At 43.3% G+C, this 22,123-nt stretch overlaps 7 protein-coding genes across 11 annotated transcripts; 2 read left to right on the top strand and 5 right to left on the bottom strand.

The window, feature by feature from the left end:
• Positions 1–290: 290 nt before the first annotated feature.
• On the bottom strand, positions 291–4,527 carry LOC117139819. 2 transcript variants are annotated; one of them, XM_033302451.1, is made up of 6 exons: positions 3,595–4,527; positions 2,866–2,969; positions 2,683–2,815; positions 2,416–2,608; positions 1,727–1,863; positions 291–1,083 (listed from the first exon to the last, which is right to left on the bottom strand). In XM_033302451.1, exons 1-6 carry the CDS (start codon positions 3,826–3,828, stop codon positions 448–450), a joined length of 1,437 nt encoding a protein of 478 aa, XP_033158342.1. In that variant the 5' UTR covers positions 3,829–4,527; the 3' UTR covers positions 291–447. The 2 variants fall into 2 exon arrangements, with proteins under 2 accessions (XP_033158342.1, XP_033158341.1); XM_033302450.1 differs by having other exon boundaries at positions 292–1,083; positions 2,416–2,629; positions 3,595–4,526.
• A 1,171-nt stretch (positions 4,528–5,698) lies between these two features.
• LOC117139820 (clavesin-1) lies at positions 5,699–11,013 on the bottom strand. The gene is made up of 4 exons (XM_033302452.1): positions 10,825–11,013; positions 6,688–7,145; positions 6,331–6,621; positions 5,699–6,266 (listed from the first exon to the last, which is right to left on the bottom strand). Coding segments are annotated over exons 1-4 (1,005 nt in total). The 5' UTR covers positions 10,826–11,013; the 3' UTR covers positions 5,699–6,011.
• A 1,237-nt stretch (positions 11,014–12,250) lies between these two features.
• LOC117139821 (1,5-anhydro-D-fructose reductase) lies at positions 12,251–15,167 on the bottom strand. Of its 3 annotated transcripts, XM_033302454.1 has the most exons (5): positions 15,009–15,167; positions 14,715–14,882; positions 14,471–14,640; positions 14,060–14,402; positions 13,648–14,000 (listed from the first exon to the last, which is right to left on the bottom strand). In XM_033302454.1, the coding sequence occupies exons 1-5, from the start codon at positions 15,078–15,080 to the stop codon at positions 13,821–13,823; spliced, it is 933 nt and encodes a 310-aa protein (XP_033158345.1). In that variant the 5' UTR covers positions 15,081–15,167; the 3' UTR covers positions 13,648–13,820. The 3 variants fall into 3 exon arrangements, with proteins under 3 accessions (XP_033158344.1, XP_033158345.1, XP_033158346.1); XM_033302453.1 differs by lacking the exons at positions 13,648–14,000; positions 14,060–14,402; positions 14,471–14,640; positions 14,715–14,882 and adding exons at positions 12,251–12,525; positions 12,585–13,100; positions 13,155–13,322 and having other exon boundaries at positions 15,009–15,157; XM_033302455.1 differs by lacking the exon at positions 15,009–15,167 and having other exon boundaries at positions 14,471–14,663; positions 14,715–14,807.
• Positions 15,168–15,379: 212 nt separating this feature from the next.
• On the top strand, positions 15,380–16,491 carry LOC117141015 (kxDL motif-containing protein CG10681). Of its 2 annotated transcripts, none has more exons than XM_033304276.1 (3): positions 15,380–15,572; positions 15,625–15,797; positions 15,853–16,491. In XM_033304276.1, the coding sequence occupies exons 2-3, from the start codon at positions 15,631–15,633 to the stop codon at positions 16,322–16,324; spliced, it is 639 nt and encodes a 212-aa protein (XP_033160167.1). In that variant the 5' UTR covers positions 15,380–15,572; positions 15,625–15,630; the 3' UTR covers positions 16,325–16,491. The 2 variants fall into 2 exon arrangements, with proteins under 2 accessions (XP_033160167.1, XP_033160166.1); XM_033304275.1 differs by having other exon boundaries at positions 15,380–15,568.
• On the bottom strand, positions 16,365–17,744 carry LOC117141014 (EARP-interacting protein homolog). The gene is made up of 2 exons (XM_033304274.1): positions 17,503–17,744; positions 16,365–17,451 (listed from the first exon to the last, which is right to left on the bottom strand). Exons 1-2 carry the CDS (start codon positions 17,671–17,673, stop codon positions 16,471–16,473), a joined length of 1,152 nt encoding a protein of 383 aa, XP_033160165.1. The 5' UTR covers positions 17,674–17,744; the 3' UTR covers positions 16,365–16,470.
• A 409-nt stretch (positions 17,745–18,153) lies between these two features.
• Positions 18,154–19,678, top strand: LOC117140782 (ubiquitin-conjugating enzyme E2 C). The gene is made up of 2 exons (XM_033303868.1): positions 18,154–18,500; positions 18,578–19,678. Exons 1-2 carry the CDS (start codon positions 18,397–18,399, stop codon positions 19,005–19,007), a joined length of 534 nt encoding a protein of 177 aa, XP_033159759.1. The 5' UTR covers positions 18,154–18,396; the 3' UTR covers positions 19,008–19,678.
• LOC117140781 (histone-lysine N-methyltransferase PRDM16) lies at positions 19,643–21,723 on the bottom strand. Its single transcript, XM_033303867.1, has 2 exons — positions 21,104–21,723; positions 19,643–20,349 (listed from the first exon to the last, which is right to left on the bottom strand). The coding sequence occupies exons 1-2, from the start codon at positions 21,569–21,571 to the stop codon at positions 19,666–19,668; spliced, it is 1,152 nt and encodes a 383-aa protein (XP_033159758.1). The 5' UTR covers positions 21,572–21,723; the 3' UTR covers positions 19,643–19,665.
• Between the last annotated feature and the right edge of the window lie 400 nt (positions 21,724–22,123).

The following is a 22,123-nucleotide window of genomic DNA, read 5'->3' on the forward strand; positions in this document are numbered from 1 at the left end:
TACCCAACTTGTGAAATTGCAATTGTAAAATGTTAAATAAAATAAAAAAAAAATTAAACTATTTGGGAGGGTGGTTATTTGAGAATCTTTTTTGAAATATTTTCGATGGACAATTATTAAAGTTTTAAAAACCAATCCCTTAAAAATATGTTTTTTTCGCTGTTGATTTTTTAAAAATACCAAATAAGGCACAATTATGTTCACTGCACAGCTACTTCCAATGGCAGTAAACCGAATGTTACACTCCATGGACGTTCAAATGAGCCAAACTTTCCCAAAGAAGCAAGAAAACTTTACAATTCGCAATTAAATTTAATATTTTTAACGATCGAAAAGTAAATGCATACAGCAGAAATATATATGCACAAGGGAATTTCTATATCATTTAACTTAGGATTTTTTCTATTTACATTCAGTTTGGAGTAGCTTTGTAGCTTTGAGTACGGCTTAGTGGTAACAATGCCAGGCGGCCACCCGCTGACCTGGCGGGGATTCCCGGATGAGTCGCATCTGCTCGGAGCCCGTATCACCCGCCTGATCTCCGCCGACTATGACGGTGCCGAGCACCAGTTTCTTGCCCATTTTCTTGGTGGCCAATGTGATGCGCAGCACGATGGCCTCCAACTGATCGAGTCTCTGGAGCGGAATATCTATCGTACCCTCGCCGGATCCATCGTCCCACTTGGTGGACAGCGAGGGAAAGAAGATGGGGGACTTCCAGGCATCTATGTAGATGCCGTGCTCGAAGGCTGTGGTCTTCACATACACACCGGAGCTCGCCGTGGCCTCCAGCTCATCCTTAACCTTATTGGAGCAGCGCATTCGTGTCGTGGTCACCCGGAGCAGGTATCTGCCTGAGTCGCTGCTACCGGCATTGCTGATGCCCATCTTCCGCTTCACTTCGGCGGTCATCCGTTGCCAATTGTTGGTCGCACTGGTGGCAGGTGGAGTGGGCGGATTGGGTGTAGTGGGCGTGTTCGTGGGTGCGGCAGGGGGCAGTGAAGTATCCACAGGTGCCTCGCATTCCAGGAGATCTCGAACCTCGAGAGCCAGCTCGACCACACCCTTGGTGGAGTTAACCAACTAAAAATAAAAATAAAACTAATTTACTAAATATGCCTCGAAATGGAAAGTATCTTAGAATAAACTGCACTGTTCCTTTATCTCATAATTGATGCATTTATGACAAGATACTTAATCAATAATTGGATTTCGTAAGCAAACTGCTGACGATATGCCAACCAACTGGGCGCAAAGAGCTCTGCATTTATAGGGTTTGTCAACAAATTGAAATCGCATTGCCATGATAAGATAAAACCCGAATTGACCCACACAGAAAATTGGTTCAAACATATAGGTTCTTCAGATATATCGCCACATTAGGTGAGGGGAAAAAACGCAAAGGGTTGGCTTTTTAATTCATTTTTTCCGGCAAAATATTGACTCAGCCTGCACATTAGTGTTTAATAGTTTTTTTTCTTTCTGTTGCAATTAAAAAATTTGCTTTCATTTAAATTTTATAGTGGCTGTGTTGTTGTGGTTTTCCCGACCAACCGGGAAGCTTTCACTTTGCACAATTAAGGCGCACACATCTCCATTACATTTCAAAAAAAAAAAAACACCCGTCGTCCGCATGTCGCATTTTGTTTTGTAACACCAATTTCGGGTGAACTTGTTTAGCAATGCTCTGGGTCAGGTACCTCTCTACACATGTTTTCCTACTCACATTGTTGTTGCTGGGTGACGACTTGGCCACCGTCGTGGTGATATCTTTGATAGGCAGCCACAGCTCTTCCGTGGAATAGCACCCCGTGCGGCTGTTGCGCTGGAAGAGCTTCGATTCCAGGTAACAGGTGACGGAACCTGAAGCGGAAAAAGATGTAGATCAAACCGAAAGTTATAGATATATGACAAAAATATAGGCCAAAATGTGTAGATTAATGAGTATCCTATTTTCTATATAAATCGGTTTGTTTATGTAGCCTAAAGATATATTATAACCTAAGTAGCTCAAGATATTTGGTTCCCATCAAAGAAAGTATGCTATTCATACGGACAAACGGACGGACAGACGGATGTGGACAAATATGACCAGATTGATTAGTGATCCTGATTAAGGATTTGAAACGGTTGCTTCAACGTTCTTTAACCATGTTAAATACCTTTCATCGAATCTAGTATACCCTCTGTGAGTAACGGGTATAATATTTTGCATTCACTGAATATTCGTAGAATATACGTACATATATATAGTTATAATAAGGAAAATATATCCCCAATTTTCACAAACCTTAAACCAATACAATTATTGAGATATTTGAAATTTGTCCAAAAGTATGCAGTAGAATTGGTGCTTAGTTTGCACAACTTAAGATACTTCTTAGATCTTAGATACTTAGATCTTGGTTACTTTACCTATATTCCTGCGTGATTCACTGATGGTCAGCGGTGGCATGGCATCCCGAGCGGTGCTCTCCGACGACTTCTTCTTGCCCTTTCCCTGGTCACTTGGCTTTCCACCGGCCTCAGTCTTCGCCTCACTTGGAGCAGTGGGATCCACGAAACGCTGCACAAAGCTGGTGCTTCTATCTTTCAGCGAGCGGTATGTCTTGTTAAAGCGATTGAAGTTCTGGTAAGAAGGGTATTTAATCCAAGTTAGTTAGCTTTTCATTGCCAACTTACCGTTGCCGGAAGTTCCAGTAGCGCGTAAACCGTAAATACCACAAATTGGCCGGAAAAGAGTTGTTCCGGCTCCTGATCCGAGCTGTTCACCTGTCCATTTGCGGGACGTCGAGCCACATGTTTCATGGAGGATCTATACAATTTTTATAACAATATTGCAAATTATTTTTATACCACACTTACTTGATATCCGGCACCAGGGGAAACTTGAAATTTTCATTGAACTTTGGCCATGTATTCGTCTGAATGCTGCTGTCCAAGCGTTTCGATCCAGGAAAAAGCTTCACCTGTGACCAAGAAGGTGTGAAATTTGAAATATTTAGATATAAAAATATATAAATAATGGGATGTGCTGAGCGTCTTTGAAGTGAGATAACAAAATAACTCAAAACTATTGTGTACAACTGGGTGTTAATTCATTTGATCTCGATTGATTGTTTATTTGGCAACAATCTTGAATCTTGAAATCATAAACTCAGAACTTATTTATTCAAGTGCTGACCACAAAAAGTTTACGTTTAATATAATCATTTTTAAATTGTATTATTATTACGATAAGGACATTGTTAAGATTTAGGTCAATTAGTCATCCGCTATCAAAAAAGCAAAGATTGCAATGTATACTATTTTGATTTCACATCCTTGGTAAAAACAAGTATATATTTGTTTCCTGTCAAATAACGTGCTTTTATCTCACAGTTTAAGTATTTATAACTTTCGATAAAATGTGTTATCGTAATACAAGGATACAATAATCGAAAACTGCTTAAAAATCTGTATATATTGACACTATTACTTATCAACTTGTTGGAGAATCAAAGCAATTCTCCTTTTCAGTCAAATTGATTGTGCCTTTATCTCAGACCAGCTCCATGGCATGTCTCATATAGTGACTAATTAGCACTAATTTACCTTTATCAGATACCCCTGGACGATCTTGAAGCCGAAAAGAGAGGGCAAATGTCGCGCTGCGATGAGGTGGACATTTAGTTCCGGCACCGCCGTGGAACCCTTGCTCTGATCGCTGTTTTTCGGATTGTCGATGGTGATCTGGAATCCGATCTCCGGATCCAGGGTTACAGAGTGCCGCGATGCTCCATTGGAGCCGGAGTGTTGGCCGGGCAGCAGGGCCCGTAGTTTGTTCATGATGTCCGGGTGATCCGGCTGCTACTTCAACCGGGTATGAGAATAGAATGCAATCCGCTTTTCCATTCGATTGCGCAAAGGCGAAGAAGCGATAAATTGTGTAAGTGACTTAACACCCGCCGCCGACTTTTTCTTATCTCTATGAATCGTACTTCAAACTGATAAAACCTGCCCCACGCTCTCTCGCGCTCGCGCTCTCTCTCTCTCTCTGCAAAGTGCAGTGCTCTCAGCTTGGAGAAGGGAAAATAAACCCCAAAGCTCGAGAAACAGCTGTTGATTGGAAACTTTTGCACCGCAAAGCTCACTCTCCACCACTCCCAATCCCAATAGGTAATCGTGACCGTTGGAATTAGATACGCGCGCGGGGCAATCTTATGGATGTGTGAAAAAGTATCTTAATGTAGTTTCTGTCCGAAGATGCAATTCACGAATCCATTGCACAAATCACTTTAGATCATAAAATCCGAACTAAGTCACAAAAACAAACGGATTGCACGGAATTGCCCAACTCGCGATTGTTGAGATGTCAACAAGTGTTTGGGGTCAGCACACAAAGCGGAGCACTTGACGCGACAATTAGCGACTTAAATCGAGAACGAGAACGAGTATCTGTAGCTGTGTCTCAGTTTGAATCGGATTCGGATGGCGATCCGATCTGGACGCTCGCGTTCTTCAGCTGTTCCAGCGCTCAACTGAAAAGTTAACTTGGAAATTACTTCGTATGCGGCCATAATAATAAGCGTACAATCATAATGCCGACACACATTCGCGCGCTCACACGTACAGCAGCGGGTAAAACTCTAGCATCTCAGAGTATAGTATAGATGTGACAAAAGCTAGCCGATATTAATATCTTAAGATTTTGTAGCTAGCTGCGTAGAAGTATATACTGCTTGCTTTTACTTAAAACGACATGTGTAATTAGTTATTTCATTAGTAAATTGTATTTCATTGACTCCACTTGTGAGCACGAGTGTCGGGCACAAACAAACGCTCACACCTAAAGCCAAAGAACTTTTGTTCTCTTATTGTGCTTGTAGAATGCACTCAGATTCTCTCAACGCCATTTGTGTCATAGTTACCGCTAAAGAAAAGAACAGCAGCCATAGACAACCTATTACAAACCTCTTGGGAAAACGAAGATCGGCGGAACGACTTTTTTCGTTCGCTAAGCTCACCGCAGAATTAACCACTTAGCGACTGCACTGTAATTTCAAGATTCTCGTTATGAACCAACCTCCCATTCTTACAGTTTCTGCGGTTGATACATTCTTGCACATTCAGTGGGTAATTATAATAATAATAGGTCATCTTTTATCTAAAAGGCAGATATTAGTTAAATAAATAAACCGTTCCATTGTATAAATGTGTTTCACCATATAACTTAGCCAATACACCAACCAATGCCCTAACGAATATTTCAAAAAACACAACAACCAAACATATTCCACAACCTAATCACAAACCTAAGCTATAGGTTTTTTTTACCAAATATGTATCTTTGAAGTTAATGGAAGTGTACTGCCCAGTAGCGTCCTACATACGGAGTAAGTAGTTCATAGTTGCGCCATAGGAACATTAATCTACGTACTGGCTTGGTAAATCTTAGGTACAGCCTAGGTACCTCATAGGTACCGCCTAGGTACAGATTTTGAACTGTCGAAGTACTTTCTAGGAATTAGTCATATTAGTCATTAGTTGGGCGCGTTATTTGAAACACTCGTTGGGATTTTGTTGCAGTTATGGCATTCGAAATGGAACCCCCTCTGGATATACATATGTGCTCACTCTTGGTGGACATTTTAAAATATATTATTAGATGTACTTAACTCGCAGCTTAAAAAGATAAACAGTAAAGTAAAGACAGGAATTCAAATTCACAAGAATAAGTATATACATATATTTAAATAGACATTCATTTAAGATAACGTAACGCATGGATGGAATATACAACTGTGGAAACTCAGCCACAGGCCCAGCAACTATGTGGTTCTGAGGATTGGAGGACCACGACCCACTGGAGGGAGTCACAGTTCCCGCGAGACCGTAGTTATACAACTTAGTGGTGATGCTTTTAAATAGGTACGAAGTGTTCATGCCCGCGCGTCTTGTCGATTGTCTCAATGGTATCCAGACCTATCCTAGCTTAGCCTACGGAATTGGGGATTGCACCACGGCGGGCTCTAGTCCACCTCCAGTTTCCTAAAACTGCCGACGACACCGGCATCGATGTCGCCGATATCATTCCCAGCGAAATTGGCCGCATCCTTGGTGACCTCGATCTGCATGTCGTCGAGTGCAAGGATTGCCGCCCGGCGTTGCTGCAACTTCTGTTTGAACTGGGCGATCATATCGGCAATGGGCACGGTGCCACCATATTCCTTGGGCAGGATGGCGGGATCGATCTTCGTCTTCAAAATGTCAACATTCTTGTGCACCTGAGAGGGAAATAAAGCCATACAGTCAGCACATGCAAGTGGATGACAATCGAAATGAACTCACAATGATTCGCTTCTTGAGCTTATCGCTCAGCATGGACACGCCCAGTTCGATGATGCGATTGGCGTAGTGCGGAATGTTGACGAAGTGCGTCTCCTTGTGCCGCATGGGCGTCGAGTTCTGGATGCACTTGACAATGCTGCGCAGGTCGGTCAGAGACCAGAGGCTAACGAAGCCCATGTTCATGCCACTCTCGTCGTTGATGTACACATAGCCAGCCACCTGGGAGTCCTCGTCGTCCAGCAGTGCCTCGCAGATCAGACTGTGCACTCGCGCCATTTGCACCGAAGTGAACTGGAATGGACATGGGATAGCTATTAAAAGTCTCTATAGAAGTAAAAAACAAATAGAGATCCTGACCTTGTACGGATCGAACTTGGCGGCCACGGAGAAGATGACCTGGCGTCCGGTGGAGTCGCGCTGCGGCAGCGGCACCAGATAACCATTCTCGAAGATCTCATTGATGGCCGGATCGTTGATGTCCAGCTGCTTGAACCACTGCGGGAACAGCTGCCGGATGGTCAGGTAGCGCTCGAGCATTTCGCAGGCGGATGGTACGGAGAACTTTTTGGTGCGCAGAAAGCGCAGCAGGAAGACGGTATCGGTGCGGCACTTGCGGATATGCGGATGCTTCTCGATCCACTCGCGGAACTGGGCGAGCGCCTGGCGCCGTATGTTCTCGTCCTCGTGCAGCTCCTCCTTGGCCACCAGCTTCATTGCCGGACTCAGGCCGCAGACATACGGATAGTCATAGTCGCCGCCGCTACTGGCAGCCGGTCCACTCAGCTTCGGTTGTTGCAGCACCTCGGTCTCAAGCACTGAAATCGGGCCAAAACATATATAATGTCTTAGTTGCAAAATTCTATTGCACAAGCTGCAAGTGTATGTCTACATTCAATACTATATTACACAATTTATGTGCTCAAAATCAAGAAATCAAGTGAGCAGAACGCATAAAGTCACGGATTTCGGTGGTTTAACTAAGCCATGTCCAATTAACACTTTCACTTTTCAGTTTAGGCCACAGCTGCCAAATTTTTACTCGATTTCCCTAAAAGTTTACGATCTACCTGCTGAATTTCCCTTTGATTACACTGCTCCAAATGAAATGGGTATTAAATTTGAGATACAAAGATATTCATGTTATTTCAAAACTTGTAATTAAATAGATGAACTTTAAGTTTACTTTATTTTACAACAAAACTGAACTTTGTTGAAAAGCTGAGGCTTACTTCCAGACTTCCCTGTTATTAATTATAGATAATTATAATTATTATAAGTAAGTATAACTTAGCTGAGTAAGCTGAAAATTACAAAGTAAAATTAAGTTATTTCCCTGATTACCGATTTAAACTTGAACTCCCTGAACGAAAATGCATGTAAATGAAATTTAATTTAAAATGAAGTCATATCTATCTAAAATTGGGATCGCTTAAATGCATTTAAGCAATTTATAGATGCGATACATCAATTAATCGAACTGCATTTTTTGGCTGTCCGTGAGCGAAATAATGGGCTAAAATGGCCAAGTGGCTAAGTGACCGCTGCCAGTTAGCCAGTTAGCCAGCTAGCCAGTTAGCCAGATTTCTTCACGGCTGACACCACCGCCACTAATTGGCCGGTTGCCCTTGGTCGTTGGCGATTGTGCAATCCGAAATGTTAAAATTCATCGAACTCTCAAGGGTCAGCGCAGTTTACTGGACCACCACCTCCGCCATGTCACTCGAGCACACAAACATACATATGTATATCTATGCATACCAATTAATCCCACTTGACTCTTGGCTGCACAATGTCAGGCGAATGGACTGGGGAACTGGATATAGCGATGGCGACCAGGGTGCAATGCCTTGCGTGGGTTACTTCGCTAGTTGGAAGCAGCTGCCCACAGCCGATTGCCGCGATCGATTGGCTAATCCCAATCCCGGCCAGAGATGCTGGCATTTCCGCGTATTTTTTTCTTACACAGGTCCATTGACCGTGACCCAAAATCCGCCGGCTAACTGACTGAGTGAGTGACTGTTTTGCATACGAATCGAATGTGTTTGGTGGCTCATTTCGTAGCCCATTTAAATTTCTAGTCGTTAAAAATCCCAGACGAAGGTCGAGAGAAAGATGCGCAAGGCTGCGAAGCAACCGCCCAGTAATTGCGGATCGGATGACAGCTGGCTGGCCGGATTGGATGGTCCAACTATTTTTTGGTCAACAAACTGTTTATGACCAGTTTGTTCACTTTCATGGCCTTCACACAGTTTCCAACGCAATCGATCCGCTGCGATGTCCATCGCTGATGTAAAATAAATTGAACGTATGGAATTGCCCTGCTTTGAATACGTTCCATATGGGAATGGGTATGGGTACGGGTATGGCTATGGGTATTGTTTATATGGTATGAAAGTTTCGGGCTTTGGTAACTCGATCATTTATGGGCCATGCGATGCCATGACGTGCTGAAGATGTCCGCCGTCCACTCGTCCACTCATCCACTTGGGGAGCAGTGAAACATGCGATTTGTAATTTCGTTATCGTTTCTGTTGCGTCCGTTTTCCGCTCCGCCAATTAGCCCGCTGGTTACATCATATCATATCGCAGCATAAAAGCTGGCAAACCAAAGTACCAACGAAGTCTTACCATGTCGCCAACTTTTGGTAAGAGTAAAGAGTGCAGGCGGCGAGAAATGCTCAAAACTGGTTTTCCCATCCCACCACTCGAAACGATCCACTCCCATTACACGGCGAGAAATGATGGGCATCGCACATCCGGGCCATTGGGATCTTCAGCAATTGAAAGCTGCATTCACTCAAATAACTCAAATAACAGAATATCATCGATACGATTTTGATAATATTCCTACACGATGATCTAGTTAGGATCCCTAGAATATTATAAATAAAATCTACTAGCTTATACCTTACTTTTAGGATCTTATTATTATTAAAAACTTTTTATCTTAGGTAAATCCCACTTTTAAACACATTTTGTTTGGCACAACAGCTAACAATTAATCATCGAATGACTTGTATTTCTCATTCATTCCTCATTATCCACAAATATGATTAGGTCAGTTTCAAGAGCAAGGCTTTTTCGCGCAAGTAACCCCCTAATTTCTCGCCGTGCACTTGCCCAATCCCACCCCATGACCGTGCACATTGGCAATATTGGTTTGCTTTGACTCAATTTCGAATTTCGAATGGGCAAACAGTTGAGTTAACGATTTGGCGGCGATTTGCATCTGCCTTTCCGGATTATCATGCAGATTGCATTTTGCCACAATTACGACAATAGTTCGCTAATGTTCCCCGGATGAGTAGCGCTTTATATTCATGTGTGTCAGAATCTAATGGCACTGATTACAGGGCGGAATTCATTAGCCAGGCTAGCCACGTTCGCCACCCAAGGCTTTTGTGGCCCATTCCGTTGCGTTGGTCAAGGCAGCGCCTTTAAAACTCCATTCCGCTGCACTTGTAACTGAACAAAAAACGGATAAACTGGAAAACTGGCCATCCACTAGACATATGGCGCCCAGAATTACCGACGAGGTCGTGGCTGTTGGTCAAAGGAAACCGTCACGTCGATGGCTTTGTCCCTGGCAATTGCACAATAGCCACTTGCCATGAATATTTATATGCGAACCGCACAAATTGCATTGCATTGAGTACGTTTTCCAACCAAACAACATAGCCGACCAACTTGGCTTTTACGGTATTGGCCAACATCGGCTGTCGGCCGAGAAGACCTTGTGCGCCCTGGCTGGGCAATTAAGCCAGCAAACAGAATTACAAAACACTCGAAGAGCTGCTAACTATTGGCCGTTAAATAATTGACTTGAGCGAAGCACTTGCAGTGGGTCAATAAAGCACAATTAAAAGGCTCTAAACTAAAAACTATACGATTTTCGTTTGGCTACACCCACGCACCTAGTTTAGAGCAATCAACTAAGGTGTGCAAGTGCTACACTGGGAGAAATTCATGGGGCTTAGAAATAGAGATAGCAAATATGTCAAAAATATCTTTAACTTTATACATAAAAAATAGTTTGAATTTTACTAGTTTGGCTTAAATAACTTTTTAATCTCTTGCTAAGAAATTAGCTGTTCTTAATTATACCTATTAATCTAATCTATCTATAAGATACGAAAACATCTGTGACCCATTTTAATGTTGTATATTTAGCAAATATAAACCTAGCTAAACATGGCACACTATCACTTAAAGAATCTATCTTTTCTTGCTCAAAAAGTACAAATGTATCTTTTTTGGGAACCTGATTTAGTTAACTCTATAGTGTGGCTGGTTTATCCCCGGCAAACAGTAGCAATCTGCGAATGTATCTGCGCATGCGCAGCAGCTGCAGCCAGCTGTACTTGGGTGAAAGCGAAAGTTTTTCCCCGCCACCTCGCTTTTCTCGGGCCTTTACATAATGCACGATTCGATCCTTTTTGGTTTCGCAACCAAAGAGATGGTATATGGGGGGTTGTAATTCTCAGCTCAACTCACTTTTGGTCTTACGCACTGGCACTGCGTGGATTTCACAAGTTGTTAAACTTATATAACAATATTTGGACGCGTCGCAGGGGAGGGATGTGGCTGAAATCCGGGGCTCTAATTGATCGCCGGAATATATGTATATATATCCGTGTGTGAGTTCCGCAACTGAACTGGCGACGATGTGAACGTGGGCACGCTTGGAGCGAAACTGACAATTTTTTGACTGAAAATTTATTTAAACCTCGCGCTCTCGGCCGCAATTCACTCACTCAACCGTTTGAGTGGAATTTTGGTTGAAGTGGAGTGGCTCAGCGTCTCAGTGGAGCACTAAGTGAGCATCCGATCCCAGCTAGGAGATACCCATCTCCAGCATGGAAAGTGGTTTTGGTTGATTATGTTATTCTTGGCCTGGGTCAAGGTGGCGCATGCCACAGATTCTCCTCTAATTGACTCGTGGAGCAGCACGTAGCCAAATCCCGTGGATTCAATTCACTCCTCCGTACGCAATTTTGGGGCAGCTCAAAGGCTAGACGACCCCAATTTCATTCAGCCCGTGCTCATCTTAGTTGGCTCTGACGTCACCCGCCAGGCCGAGGTGCTATTTACAAAGGTCTACGGCGGCGATTAACCCAAAATGTACTCAGCAATCCAAAGATAATTAGCCATTCGGGCGTAATAGGTACATCAACTAATAGCCATAATACTTTCATGCTTCATTTCTGCGGTTGGCGCAACTAATAGCTTCCGCATGATATTTTTTGGCCATACATCAGAATAGAAGATCCATTGATAAGAGAATGTTGGCAAACAAAAAATTAGTCCTCAAAATGATGTCGTAATAAAAGGATTCTAACTAGTTTAGGCTAACAGCTGGTAATCAGCAAAAGTTCTTCTAGAAGAACGTTTTTTAAATCACATATCATATGCTTTTTTACATCTAATTTACTTACTACACTTTTTTCTCTTTTCTATATTTTAAATTACTGTAGAAAAGCTTGAAACACCTTCTAAAAATAGCACTAGTTTGAGTTAGCCAAATATGTATACAATATATGTAATCATTAATCAATGTCTAAGCTAAACAACTATTGAAATGATTGAAATAATGCAGGTATAGTTTTTTCCAGTTGTAACTTAAATTTAAATCTCTATTGCTGATCTTCAAGTTTGAGCACTTCGCACTACCATTGGTCGTAAAAGCTTAATACTTAATACTTCGGTCTTATTCAAACATTTTCACCTTTCAGCTTGGATGTCAAACGTGCCGTGCCAAAGATCGATGCTTCCATTTGCTCCCCATTTCTGGGAATAAGTTCCACGGTGGTGTGCAAATCGGATCGTTGGCAACTGGACGGATTTAATGGAGCATCAAGGCACAATGACCTTTGTTGTGGATAAGCTTGGACAAAGTATGCAAATACATTCGTGCATTCAATTTGTTGTCATAGAGATTGATGTGTAACAAATTTATTAAATTATATTCGTAATACAGCAACAAGGCGCTCTTCTCGCTTAAAACTCAATTGAAAAGGGGTAGTACTTGTGGTTGAGGCCCTTGATCAAATTTAATGGCACCACCCGTTCGCCAGTGTGATAACCATCGAGAACGGCCATTTCCTCGGCTGTCAGCTCAAAATCGAAGATATCGAAGTTCTCAGAAATTCGGTTAGTATTCGATGACTTCGGAATGGGAATAACACCCAGAGCAACCTGCGAAAATAGAGTTTAATTAGATGCTATCGCTCAGGTCAGATTGACGCCTCAATTACCAGATAACGCAGCGCAATCTGCGGTCCAGTCTTGCCATATTTTTTGGCAATAACAGCCACCTCCGGCGAATAGATAAAGTCCGGCTTCTGGATATCCGGCTTGGGCTTTCCCAAAGGCGTGTAGCCCGTCAAGGTGACGTCGTTCTTCTTGCAGAAGGCTGTCAAAGCCTTCTGGTTGAGCGCAGGCGAGCACTCCACCTGGTTAGTGACGGGTTTGATCTCGCAGTTGGCCAAAACTCGTGCCAGCTGCTCGCTGTTGAAGTTGGAAACTCCGATGCTGCGCACCAGGCCCAGTTTCACCAGCTTTTCCATGGCCTTGTACGTGTCCAGATAGTCCACATCGCTCAGTTGGAGCACATCGTCCTCATTCTTGGGCAGCAGGGTGTTGTCATCAACATATTTGTAGCCCACTGGCATGTGCATCAGATACAGATCGATGTAGTCCAAGCCAAAATTACTCAGCTGCTTGCGGCAAATGCCCTCAACGCGCTCAGGATCATGGAAAATGTTCCAAAGCTGCGCAAAAATATGATCTTATTGATCGATCTAGAATATATTCATTGCATTTACCTTAGTGACCAGGAATATATCCTCCCGCTTGACCACTCCCTCTGCGATCTTGTCCCGAATCGCCTTGCCCACTTCGGCCTCGTTTTGGTAGAAGTAGGCAGTATCTATGTGACGATAGCCCACATCAATCGCATGCTTCACAGCGGCCTCGCCTTCGTTGTCCTTCGACTGCAAATAGAGAGTATTAAATTCACCATTAACCTTTCTCCTTTCCGACAGAATCAAATATGTGTTTTATAGTGCGACTCTTGAGATCAGTATATTGTTATTTTCGACCACAGCAACACATTCGTTTTGGACAGGAAACTGTGAGCATTTCGGAGAGCCGCGAAATGACAAATCAAAACAACATCCGAAATTATACGATTGATCAACGTCGCAAGGCACACGAAAGATTCGAGAAACTTTGATAGAGAGATTCGGAGGAGATGCAAATAATTATTTTCCCAGGTGAGCACTTAAAATGTTAATTTGCCTTTCATAAGATCATATCTAGCACAAAATATAGTATATTTACATATGATAACGTTTGATTTGATGACATTTTAAACCATTGTAATATTTTACTAAAAAAATAACGCAAAAACGTAAAAACTAAACTATCTAACGAGATTATATCTTATACATGTAGTTACACTTTTCAATCCAAACACTAAATATCTTCTGTTAGTAAGGATAGTACTGATGATTCTTCGCTTTTTCAAATTTCCAGATTCTCCGCCCTGTATTGAAGGTCTTCAATTGAAGCAACTCCTCCGGCGTCAGGTGAAAATCAAATACATCCAGATTCTCGACGAGATGGTCTTGCTGGGCAGCTTTTGGAATAGGTACCGTGCCAATATCGATCTGTGGATTTTTAGCCAATAAATATCTTCATCACTTTACAATTCTGAGGTCGTTTATACCAAGTATCTTAGGATGATTTGAGCTGGTGTCTTGCCGTATTTCGCTGCCAATGCCAGTAGCTTGGAATCCGTGTAGTAATCCGGCAACGGATTGCAGGCTTTGGGACGCCCCAGTGGCGAATAGGCAACCACGGTGATATTGTGGAATTTACAGAGCTCAATTAAGGGGATTTGTACCAATTCCGGATGACACTCGATTTGAAGGCTTGCAGGCGTGATTTGGCAGTTTTCCAGTAATCTCTTCAGCTGATTGGCATTGAAGTTGGACAATCCCAAGCTGCGCACCAGTCCCAGATGCACCAGTTGCTCCATACTTCTGTAGGTGTCCACATAGTCCACATCGCTATGAGTTCCAAAGATCAGTTTCTTTAAGCTTCTCGAAGCTAACATATAGTTGTATCCCAAACTCACTTGGTTCTCAGCTGGTCATTCTCGTGGGGCATCAGATCTTCATCAGAGATGTAGTCCACGCCCACGGGCGAATGCATCAGATATAGATCTATATAGTCCACGCCCAGTAGCTTTAATTGCATATCACAGGCGTATTTCACCATCTTGGGTTCGTGGTAAATGTCCCACAGCTAATTGGATATTGATTTTCGATCTGTATACATGGGCTGGTAACTATATATACACCATCTCTACTATATCCTACCTTTGTGACCAGAAACACCTGTTCGCGTTTTAGTTTCTGGTCGCCAATAAGTTTAGCTAAAACCTTGCCTATATTGCCTTCATTCCTGTACAGATATGCGGTGTCTATGTGCCGATAGCCCATTTCGAGGGCGTGGCACACGGCAGCCTCACAGCGAGATTTCTTTAGCTACAGATAACATAATTTACTTTCAATTTCACAATTGCGCTTTATTGGAATCGAAAGGTAGAATGTTCCATGAACAATTTCTGCCTGCTGATTGATAAGCATCGCCGATGATAAGGATAAACTTACGTTGTAGGTTCCGAGGCCCAGAATTGGCATCTCGTAGCCATTGTTTAGCTTAACAGTCGGAGCAAGCTTCATTTTGCACGTTTAAATCAAGAATAAATTAGAAAATTTAATCTCTTGATATAAAAGCCGGTGAGCGTAGTGTGACCAAAACGGATTTCCATGAAGATACCCAATGTCATTCTGCTAAGCTTTATTATTTAAATATTTTTAAGTGTTTAAATGATGAAAACAAAAAAAAAACCGAAATAAAAACAAATGTTCAATAATAAAAGAAAATCTATGTTATTTCATAAAGTTAAATGTTAAATGTTTAAATTCATTTAAGGCTAAGTTCATTTGCGTTTTGGCAATTTGCAGCACTGGTTTATAACTAGTACTTAAACAGCTGTTACGAAAATATCTTTTATTTTTTTAAAGAAATCTAAACAAAAGAACTTTTAAAATAGCTACAAACATGAGATCTATTTGAAAACATAAATAAAAATAAAGGAAAACGAAAACTGCCAGCAAACGCACCCAAAGCAGAGTTCAAGTTGTCCCAAAGAAACAGACCTTGAAAAGCAAGTAAACAAATCAATTATTGTTTTTGCCCTTAATATAAACAAATTAATTTTAGGCTACAATGAGCCACTTGGGCCTTGCGGATGTGCAGCAGTCCGAGGATGCCACTCCTGACCTGGAATCCTTCACTGGCTTCGGCAACTCTGCCGCCGAGGCGTTTATACAAAGTCTCGCAGGAATGGTGAATCAGGGCGATGTGGAGACCATGATACGGGCTCAAAAGCAAATGTAAGCCATCTAATTAACTAGTGATTATAATAAACATCCAAAATACATCCCACAGGCTGCAACGCTTTGAGAAAACCAACGAGATGCTGCTCAACTGCAATGCCTTATCGCAGAGTCGTCTGAAAAGTGCGAGCGAGGATTTCAAAAGGCACGTGAAATGCCTGAGCGAAATGAAGAAGGATCTGGATTACATATTCCGTAAGATACGGGTCATCAAGCAGAAGCTACAGTCGCAGTTCCCCGCCATTTACGCCGAAGTTCAGCCGCAGCGTAGCAGTTTGGCGGAGGAAGCCGAGGATGATACGGAAGCCCAGGCGAAAAAGACCGCAGAAACACCTGCTCCTGCTGTCGCCAAACCTGTATTATCCACCAAAAAGAGTGCCGCCACCATAGAGTACGTGCAGATGGAGGAGGCAGTGGACAATGGCACTGTGGAGATCGAAAACGAGCTGATCAAGCGAGTTTGCTCCGTGGAAACTGCCAATCCCAATGATTCCTCCGACTGCACATCCGAGGATACAGGTTGAACTTAGTTAGCTTTAGTCCCTCGATATATTTATCTTCATATAATAACTTATTGGTTTAATATTTGTATAACCTGATACATACAAGGACACAATCCGTTTAGTTAGATTTAAATGAAATATTCGTAATAATTTAAGAAACTAATGGCTTAAAATATAATCTGGTACTTGTACTGCTTGGGCACCTTTGAGATTATGACGCGGCCATCGTAGCTGAGCGACGCAAAGATCCACGGATCCACATTGCTCCACTCCGCGCAGTAAACGGAGTCCTCGTGCTGATCGAAGGTCTGCAGCAGACCATCTGGCAAGAGTTTGTGCCTCTCCTCGGCATCGGCACCACTGAAGTTGGACTCATCTAGTCCAGCCTGAACCTGCGTCTCCGAACTCACAGATCCCGCGCACGTGAGCAGCACCTTGCAGTCACTGGAGCTGGAGAGGAGCAGTTGGTCATGGAATGTGTTGAAGCGCACGCACCAAACCCAATGCGAATGATCGGAGCGCTCGAAAACGGGAGCCTTGGGCATGCGGCAGTCCCAGATCCTCAAGTAGCCATCGTCACCGCCGGTCACCAAATGGCACTGCTTGTTTGGATTGCAGTCCAGGTCACGGACCATTTGTCCATGGGCATCGTTGATGCTCCAGGCGCAATGCTGTGTATCCCGCACATCGTAGGCACTCAGGTTGCCATCCTGGAGGGTGAGAAACTGGTGGCCCTGATGATGATGCGACCACTTGCCGCCGGTGAAATGCTGTGTGTGCTTTGCAGATCCACTGGAGGATCCACTGGCCGGCACCTCGGCCACCACGCGAGTGGAGGACTCGGCCCGCTGCATCACAGCCACCTTGTTGTCCACCACACAGGCGAGTGTGTCCTGGTTGGGATGGAATTCGATGGTCTTCACACGTTCGCCCAGTGCTTCAGTATCCAGGACCTCTACCTGCTCCCACGGCAGGTACTCCGACTTCAGCTGCTCCGGGTCGGGATTGAGATCCTCGGGCAGCGTAAACAGAGCCGCTTTGGTCAGCACTTGTGCTCCCTTTTGCACATTGTAGACGGAGGCGAGCAGACGAGGATTACGCGGACAACTATTCAGTTTCCACACTTCACCCAGGGCATGCTCAAAGACCTATTCAAAGATGTATATTTAGCTCATCCTTTGGTCATCCCAGATGTTTACCTTTGATTGCACGGATCCCTGCTCCTCCTCGTACTGGATTAAGTGCACCTGGTTGGTGGGCTTCAAGGAGTTGGTGGCTATGAAGAAGCACACATCGTTGCTCTCGCCGTACTGAGGTGTTAAAGCCCGCGCCTGCAGTTCGAGACCGTAGATCAAGCTATTTTCATCCATTTTCTATGATTTACTCAATGTTTTGATTTTGCTGGAAGTCTAGGTACGCAACTTACGTACACAAAACGGCGTACCTAAAAGTGTTGGTAAGCATTCATCACAAAATGGCAGCACTCATCATAATTACAAAAAAAAAAAATTTTAATAAATAAAATGAAAAGATTTACATATCTAAAGAGGTGTAAATATATGGGATTTAATATATTAAGCTTAAAATAATAAATAAATAATATTGGTATTTGTAAGCAATTGATATACTTTTGTTTCATTAATTGCCAGGCCTATTTAAACGTTTATTCACTCAATGTAATGAGTAATAATAATAATGTAACCTCCCTTAATAATAGCATTAAGTTTAATACTTTTATAAACTTAAATTATTTTTGAAACATTTGTCCGTTATCTCTCGGCCAGTGTGACCGTTCGACCAAGCCAAGCGAGCGTATCGACTCCCCCCAAAAATTATGAAATACAACCCTGTGCCCAAACACAGTTTCTTCTCGTTCTCCTTCCATTTTGTTTTCACACAAAAGTGAAAAAAAATATCTGAAAAAGCAACAGACGCGTATTCCGACCGATCAAACAAAATTTCCACTATACAGTACATATAATCACAATCGAGAATCGAAAACCCGACCGCCACGACGCGCGCTACATTACACGCACTTATTGAAAGCCAAACAGCGGATAGCACTAGCATCCCACATACATAGATATATAGTCATGGCGCAGAATATCAGCCCAGAGCAAAGTGGAGCAGGCGGCGGCGGCACCAAGCACAGCGATGATTCCATGCCCGTGAAAGACAATCACGCCGTGAGCAAAAGGTGAGTAGCACATGGTGCAGCCTAGATAATCCGCCAATATACACACACACACACTCACACTCACCAATCGCCCACAGACTGCACAAGGAACTGATGAACCTAATGATGGCCAACGAGAGGGACATCTCAGCGTTTCCGGACGGCGAGAACATCTTCAAGTGGGTGGGCACCATAGCGGGTCCACGGAACACGGTGTATTCGGGGCAAACGTATCGTTTGTCACTGGACTTTCCCAATTCGTATCCGTATGCAGCGCCCGTGGTGAAGTTCCTGACGTCCTGCTTCCATCCCAATGTTGATCTGCAGGGCGCCATCTGTTTGGACATACTGAAGGACAAATGGTCGGCCCTGTACGATGTGCGCACCATTCTGCTGTCCATACAATCCCTGCTGGGCGAACCGAACAACGAGAGTCCACTGAATGCGCAGGCCGCGATGATGTGGAACGACCAAAAGGAGTACAAAAAATATCTAGACGCCTTCTACGAGAAACACAAGGACACCTAGAGTTTGGCAATACGTTGTCCGATATCCTATGCTCATATTGCGGCGTATTTATTTACATATAGTGCAAGCAACTCCACTCATCCGAAGAACCTACTGCCAACCAGCAACCAATCATCAATCACCACCGTAACACCGTACCATCAGTTAACTGGATCACCGGATCAATTTCAACAATGTTCAATGCTGATAGTTCATTTGGCAGAAGACCCCGTGCGTTTCTTATGTAATTGTCGATCGATTGACGGATAATCTGGTTTTTATTCTCATCTCTTTCCTCCTCCCTACAAATTAATGATAAATGAATGTATTGGTAATGTAATTTTAAAACTGTCATCCGTTCTTTAAGCTTAAGGATAAATTTTAGTTAATTGTTTTATATACGCATGATTACTTTTTTGAGAACTACTGCGAGTGCGCCATCGCCATCGCCATTTTTTTGTACTGATGATTTTTAAGCGACTATGCTGCTGCGCCGGCCATTATGTGAATGTTAGCTAATTTTAGGGCAGCCTCATCGATTCGTCGTCAACCATTCGTCTTAGTATCTCCAATTATGCGGCATTCTCCCACAAATACTGGCGTAACAAAATTCCAAGTAATTCGAATCATTGTAACAGTTGTGTTAGCTTGATGTTATTGAAACCACAAATAAAACGAATTATTGAACTACATCCATCGCTTTGTGTTTCCTCCCATGAGCGTTGAGCTCCACGCTGTTCCGGAATATGCGTCCGCATTTTCTGCATCTGAGCTGCAGATTCTTGTTGCCATGCTTGCGCTGCAGATGATCCACCATGTTCTCCTTGGTATAGAACCTACGATCACAGCACTCGCAGCAGTATCTCCGATCCTCAACGCCACCATGGACCAACTTGTGGCGCGTTAGATGTGCCTTTCGCGCAAAGCACTTGCCGCACTCCTCACAAATGTGCCGGGCATCCGGGCACTCTGCCCCATGATTCCTTTCGTGCGCCCTTCTCATGTGATATTTGAGACTTCGGTCCGCTGTGTACACCTTGTTGCAGCTCGGACAGGCATAGATGATCCGCGCAGCGGCGGCATTGTTATGCATCTGCCGCAGGTGCGACTCCAGCAGATTGGCCCGGGCATAGCTCTTCGCACAATGGACGCAGGTATACGGTCTCAGACCCTCATGCTGCTGCATGTGGGCCTCCAGCAGCGATGGTTTGTAGAAGCCACGATGGCATATGCGACACTCGAGGGTGTGTCGCACTCCTCGTCGCTTCCTGGCACCCAGCAACTTGCTAGAGCCCGCAATGGATAGCTTCTCCTGGCCCAGATCCTGTTTGGCTGACTCGTCCTCTATTACGTACACTTCCTCCTGGAAAATTGAGGGTATAATATATATGTAATTACCATAGAAAACTGAATGGTGGTGGTTTTTTTGTGGGAATTATATACATATCTATTATAGAGGAATTTTGTATTTACTTGGTTTTTGGATGATGGGGTAAAAAGGGTCTGAGCATATAAAAAGAAACTTCCTTTTGGTTTAGTAAGTAATTTATAGTAAGGGTAGGAATTAAATTATGTTTACTTATCACTTTGAAGTGGAAATTTTCCCTTAATTTTCTATGAAGATTATCTTATCGGTCGACTTAGATGATAAAATAAAAGTAATACTACTTTAAGAACCGAACTTTGGGGGTCACTGATCTGTTAAGTTTAGTTTTTTATTGCTAAAAAGATTAAATAATATCTAAAATGAGTAAAAGTTAAGGAACACATTTATCTATTCTAGATAAAACTGGCCTATAAAATTCACTTTCTAGTTTGGATAAGCCATAAATCGAGGTGTGCTGCTATCTTCCCAATTTTATTAGTGGTAAATTTAAAAATACCCAATAGATTGGACGCGCCTCCTTTTCGAGTGCTATCACCACCAAACACTCCCGGCCACAAACAAAAATAGTTCCACACAAACAAACGCTGTCCAAATGTTTTTGTTTATGGCGGGGAATGGGGAGCAGTATTGTCTTTGCTTGCTGCTAGGCAACACACCTCGGGTGGAGCACCCAAAGTGATTCTAGATAAGATTAGGGCCGGAGGCACACTTGTGGCCAGATAAAACTCACAATCTCCTGCGTCGCTACGATGCAGGGTGCGTCCGACTGGGCTTCCGGATTAGTGGACTCGTTGCTCTCCGAGGGGGTGTCCAAGTCGGGCCAAGTGTGGTCCTCCAGCTTGAGGCAGCCAATGTCGATGTCCTGCAGCAGCTTCTCAAAATTGCGCAAGGACTCTGCGCACATGCGTTGAAAGTCGTGGAACTTTTGCACCAACTGATAGCAGCACTCGCAGATGCTTTTCAGCACCAAGTGGGGTGGCAAATCCCTAACCGCATCCTCTCCAGTGCAGCCGTAGTACTTGCTGGCCAGATCCTGCTCGCTGTCCAGATTGTGGCACGCATCCTGCGGACCCAGCAGCACCAGACAAGCGCGGCATATCATCGTCTTGGCACCATCGCATCCATCCATGCCGGAGGTGGTGGTGGTGGAATCGGCGACCATGCGACCCGCGCACAGACTCAGCTGGGTATCAAACATCGTTGCTGGCGTCGTCGGGCGATTCAACGGGCCACTCAAACGGCATGGAGCCAATTGAAATCAATTATCACAATTTGCGACGGCGGCAGTGCAGCAGTCCGGCGTCCAGCGGCTAAGCCAACGATGGCAGTAATGCCAGCGGAGAGCACGATTCCATTTCCGGGGCTTTCGAATTGCGGGACATTGAAAGCTGCTGGCGAAAAGCTGCGTGGGATCAGCCCCAAAAGCTTGGCGGCAACTCCATGCCTCCAACTATTCAATTCAAAAAGCTGTCCTTCGTAGTAAAATTGATTTGAAATATTATACGAATTCTTTTATTAATTAAACGATATTTCCTTTAATATGCTTCGATATTTTAGTGATCAAAATAAATATATTAATTTAATATGAATTATCTTTTGTTATCAAAATGTAATTCTCAAGTTTTATTTGTGTATACAGCACAAAGTATTTAAGCAGTAAATTAAGTAATTTTTAGCGATTCTGCCATGTGATTGAAGCCACATGAGAAAGATTGTGAAAAAGAAGTTCTGAAAAGTTAAAATAAAAATA

The sequence above is a fragment of the Drosophila mauritiana genome, chromosome 3L (genome assembly GCF_004382145.1).
Source record: "Drosophila mauritiana strain mau12 chromosome 3L, ASM438214v1, whole genome shotgun sequence".
Taxonomy (NCBI): Eukaryota; Metazoa; Arthropoda; class Insecta; order Diptera; family Drosophilidae; genus Drosophila; species Drosophila mauritiana.